Source organism: Octopus bimaculoides, chromosome 4, assembly GCF_001194135.2.
Source record: "Octopus bimaculoides isolate UCB-OBI-ISO-001 chromosome 4, ASM119413v2, whole genome shotgun sequence".
NCBI classification, from domain to species: Eukaryota; Metazoa; Mollusca; class Cephalopoda; order Octopoda; family Octopodidae; genus Octopus; species Octopus bimaculoides.
Genome location: NC_068984.1, coordinates 97,400,740 through 97,405,535, shown reverse-complemented (window position 1 = coordinate 97,405,535; position 4,796 = coordinate 97,400,740). Strand labels below are relative to the sequence as shown.

General features: G+C 34.8%; 2 protein-coding genes across 3 annotated transcripts in view; one reads left to right on the top strand and one right to left on the bottom strand.

The window, feature by feature from the left end:
• LOC106873776 (tripartite motif-containing protein 3) overlaps positions 1-2,980 on the bottom strand; it is a 7,681-nt gene extending 4,701 nt beyond the window's left edge. Inside the window, exon 1 of the mRNA XM_014921283.2 lies at positions 1,811-2,980. Within this exon, the coding sequence (XP_014776769.1) occupies positions 1,811-2,251 (441 nt within the window). The 5' untranslated portion in view covers positions 2,252-2,980. The remainder of the gene's footprint in view (positions 1-1,810) is intronic.
• The window catches only part of LOC106876837 (uncharacterized), an 81,299-nt gene continuing 78,093 nt past the window's right edge, over positions 1,591-4,796 (top strand). For both annotated transcript variants that reach the window (XM_052967302.1, XM_052967301.1), the window contains exon 1: positions 1,591-1,620. In XM_052967302.1, the coding sequence (XP_052823262.1) occupies positions 1,606-1,620 (15 nt within the window). In that variant the 5' untranslated portion in view covers positions 1,591-1,605. The remainder of the gene's footprint in view (positions 1,621-4,796) is intronic.

The following is a 4,796-nucleotide window of genomic DNA, read 5'->3' as shown; positions in this document are numbered from 1 at the left end:
AAAAGCTGTGTGGAATTTTCAGGACATTTGTAAAAAAAAGTTAGTCTTTCAGCTGTTTCTGGGATGTTAGGGATATCCCTTCATCAGAGATGATGTGAGATGGTTAAATAGAGGGAAATAGTAGAATTCAATATAAGGAGTTATTTTGGAAAAGGGTGGAAATAAGAAGTATAAAGGGAAATAAGAGAATAAAAGTAAAAATTTAAATATATGTAGGATGTTACAGTTGCAGTTCCATTATCCAAGGATAAGTGGTGTGTAGAAGTTGTAGAAATACTTCTTGTCCATGGTATGTAAATTCTGATAGGAGTACATATTTTATTACAGATGGAAAGTGTGGAGACATAGATTCCATGTGCTGTTCATTCAAAGAGAATGTAGTGATAGTAATAAGTAGATAGAGAGGAGAGAAAAGATGTGAGTTAAAATGAGGAGAATGGTCGTTAGGAATAGGTGAAGAAAGAAGAGAAAGTGAAAAAAATGAAAAAAAATGGACAATTTCATTTTTTCCCCCTTTCTCTTCCTCTCTCTCCTCTATCTACTTAATACTACAACTACATTCTCAAAATTTCATTTACACCACAAGACCCCTTTGAATGAACAGCACAGAATCTATGTCTCCACATCTTCCATTTGTAATAAAATATGAACTCCTATCGAAGTTTACATACCATGGACAAGAAGCATTTCTACCACATCTACACACCACTTATCCTTGGATAATGGAACTGCAACTATAACATCCTACATATATTTTAATTTTTACTTTTATTCTCTTATTCGGAGGTTTTAGCTTTTTGATGGATGGGCGAGGTGGGGGAAGTGGCATTGAGTGTTTCATTATGAAAAAAATTTTTTTTAATTCCCATATTCGTAATTTCTGTATTTTCCTATGTGGATTTTAAAAAAGAAAAGGGGCAAAAAATGTTAAAAATTAAGAAATTGGGGTGGGGAGGGTAAAATTAAAATGGCATTCTTTCACATACTTGTAAAAAAATACATACATGACAACACACACCTCTCTCTCTCTCACTCATACGTCCATTTCATATATGCGTACATACATCTTTCAGTCTCCTCCCTTTCACTTTCTGTTCTCACTTCAAAACATAAAAAAGTAAAAAAAAAAATTACGGAAATTAACGAACAATCATATGATCCCATATGATTAAGTTTGACATAAATGCTGCTTCAAACGAAAGAACCCAATTAAAATTTTGAAAACGTGATTTTTGAGCAAAATGGTATTCTCCTATATCGGAAACAGAAATCCGAAGAAATTTTTTGGGGAAAAAAAAAGCGGAAGTGGGTGTTTTGCACGCGCTTCTACCTTCGCCCAATTATGGCAGTTAGACAATTTCTACAGAACTTGAAACTTTCATAACTAATAGCTGATTTTGCTATAGGAGTGACTTATAAATTGGTAAGTAACTTGGTACGAAACTCTGGGTCCTGAAGTAACTGCAATAACAATTTCAGCTAATAAAAAAAATTATATTTTTATTTAAGCTTTGAGTCCTATTTCACTAGTTGTTAAAACAAACATATTGGTCTGTCTCCCAAACTATGAATTTGTATGCGTGTATGTTTGCCTGAGTGTGTGTAATGTCTACATATTCGGTAAGTGTAAAGTTTATGAAATCAAAATAACTTAGATTTATAGAGAAACTAAATGTGCTGTTGAATCAATCATTTTCCTATAGAAGAACATTAGTTATGATATATTTCTTAAACTTTAAAGTATAAATAAAACAATTCGAAAGAAGAAAATATTTCAAAATATCAGACAAAGCAGCGAAGATATAGTTACCGAAGTTTTGTTGGTGTCTGTATTAAAGTGCTGTTGCTTCTTTGTGTGTTCATTCTTCTCCAGTTGACTTTCCTCATCCATGTCTACTACAGTATAAGATGATAGATCAACATATTCATTTTTATTAACTTCGGCTTCGGGCACTTGCTGCTCAATCTCAGCTTTTCCCTTGTTATGCAAAAACCAATTATCTAGAATACTCTGTAGGGTATGGTTATGGGTTAGACCTTCGATCCCTTCCGAAGGTAACGTAATTTGAATCCTGCATTCAGGACAAGGGAAACACCCATTGTTATCTGCGAAGTTTTTCACGTAAAGCTCGAGACAATGTTTACAATAAGAATGTAGACACGGAACCAAGGTTAAGGGCCGAGAAAATATCTCTAAGCAGATGGAACATGTTATATCTGCTGCTATCTTCTGTTCTAAGTCGCTCGACATGTTTCTTTCTCATGGAACTGTAGAGTTAGGTCCTTTATAAACTGGATATACCTGAAGTACTAATAGCAGTAGCAGTAATGATAGTAGTAATAGTAGTTACAATAGTGTTGGTGGTGGGTGGTTGATTAATACTGCAGGGTGACACTAATCGGACAGCTGCAAGAGTAGACGTGATGGCGATAGTCAGAGTAGTATAAGTAGCAGCAGTCGGGAAAATACAATTGCGTCAAGCTACTAACACAGCTGTTGCTTAACCACCAACAGAAACTTTCAATCGTCATCACACACATTATGCACACTCACGGGCACATATTCACATACACACGCATCACAAACACGATCGCACATACATTCAACACACACACATACACATTCATGTTTACTTTCTGCTGCTATGGTTTGTCAAGTGTTGTTTTCAATGGAAAATATTTTGACCACGATTAATAAGGTCGTGTAGTTCCTGTTCGATTGTGATAGAGCAAAGACGCTCCAGTCATGACCTTCCCATATTTTATTCTATATTCCACTTTTTTTAGATACAATAACCAGTGAAGGTTTAGTAACTATTTCTAGGAAATCGATTAACCACGTAGATGTTCTGTTGTGGGTTTGCTTTAGAAAGTGGTTTGTCAAAGTAAAGTTGGCACAATTCCAGAAACAAATAAAATAAGGTTAGATTATGTGTTATAAGGAGGGGAAAGGGCGGCACTGTCATGCTATTAGCTGTCTGTCTGCCTGTTGCTGGCCTGTCGATTCTTTGGCTGCTGCTAATACCATGACTGGCGGGAGCGAGCTATCTGTCTGTCTCTCTCTCTATCTATCTATCTATCTATTACTCGAAAGTTCGCGCGTCCGCGCTAGCTAGTCGTGAGTAGAAAACACAAATTTAATATAAAAACATATTTCCTGAAATTGCAAATTATTTAAAATATAAAAATATAATTTTCAACAGAGAGAATTTATCAAAATAGAAAACAAATGAAGTTTGAAGTTTAAAAATAATAGGATCGACCGCTCACGACTAGCTAGCTCGGACGCGCGAACTTTCGAGTAATAGATAGATAGATAGAGAGAGAGACAGACAGACATATAGCTCGCTCCGGCCAGTCATGGTATAGCTGTCAGTAGCCAAAGAATCGACAGGCCAGCAACAGGCATGCAGGCAGACAGGCAGACAGACAGATACTTCACTAGCAGTGAGCACTTTCACTTCTGACAGTGCCGAAAGGGCTTTTGACCTTGAAATAATCTTACTGTTTTTAATTTTCTACTACTGTCTACCATTGCTACTTTTCTCCAGATCCACAGAATCAGGAGAGCATCAAGCAAAATATTTCACAATATTTAGTTACAGCTTTTTATGTTCTGAGTTCAAACCTGCCAAGGTCAACTTTGCCTTTCGTTCCTTTAGTGTTGATAAAATACGAAGTAGTAATTATTTAGCAGAGTTGTTTTGAATTCAAATCTCACCGAGATCAACTTTGCTAGTCAAGTACTGAGATCAATATAATCAACAGTTCCTCCTCCTCTGAATTTCCAACCTTGTACCGTATTTTAACGTATATAAGGAACCCCCTAATTTTTGGGGCTTAAAATTTGGGAATGGTTTTGTAAGGAATTATAATACTATCCATGTATAAGAAACTCTCATATTTTTTTTACTTAATTTTTGACAAAAAAGAGTACCTTATACACGTTAAAATGTGGTACTTATGTTAGAAATTATAAAGGATGACAAACTGGCAAAATTTTTAAAATGTCAGAATAATACATTCCAGTATTTACCTCACCCAGTTCTCTATATTCTGAGTTCAAATCCCACCAAAGTCAGTTTTGCCTTCCATCTTTCTGGAGTCAATAAAATAAGGTACCAGTTGAGTGCTGGGATCACTTAAATCCTTTTCTCAAAATTCTGGCTTTGTGTTTAGTACTTAAATTAGAAACAATTATTATTAGTGAATGGATTGCTGTGTATTATTTGTAGTATTCTTATCAAGATGGGATTTCAATTGAGAATTACCAAATTAACAAAGATCATTCATTGGCATACCTTGCTCACATGTTATTCATATTCCAACGTTGACCAATCACTTTTTAATGTGTGTTCTAATGAAGAAAGTTTAACATTTATGATTCTGATGTATAGAGAATAGAACTAAAAAGTATTTGTTTGCCTGGCTGCTTGCTACTTACACAAGTAGACAGGCATTACAGCATCCCTCTCTATCCCCTAAAAATAATTTTAATATTGGCCTAAGTCCTAATCGTGTGTGAGTTGATAATCGAGTAATACCTAGAATTCTTTGGAAAATTCCTAATAATAGTTTCCCGAAACTGGAAAGGAAGATTAAATTTAATTTGCCTCACATAAGGAATAATCAACCAAATAGTTTTGCTAGTAGTTGCCTTATTTTTAGTGTAACTCTCTTTAAAAGAGATTTCTTTCCCTGATGAGAAGATTACATTGTTTTACACCATTTTATTCCTTTGGAATAATACCAATGTTGTTTTTGAAACATATGTCGGAAGTAAAGGAATTTGAATA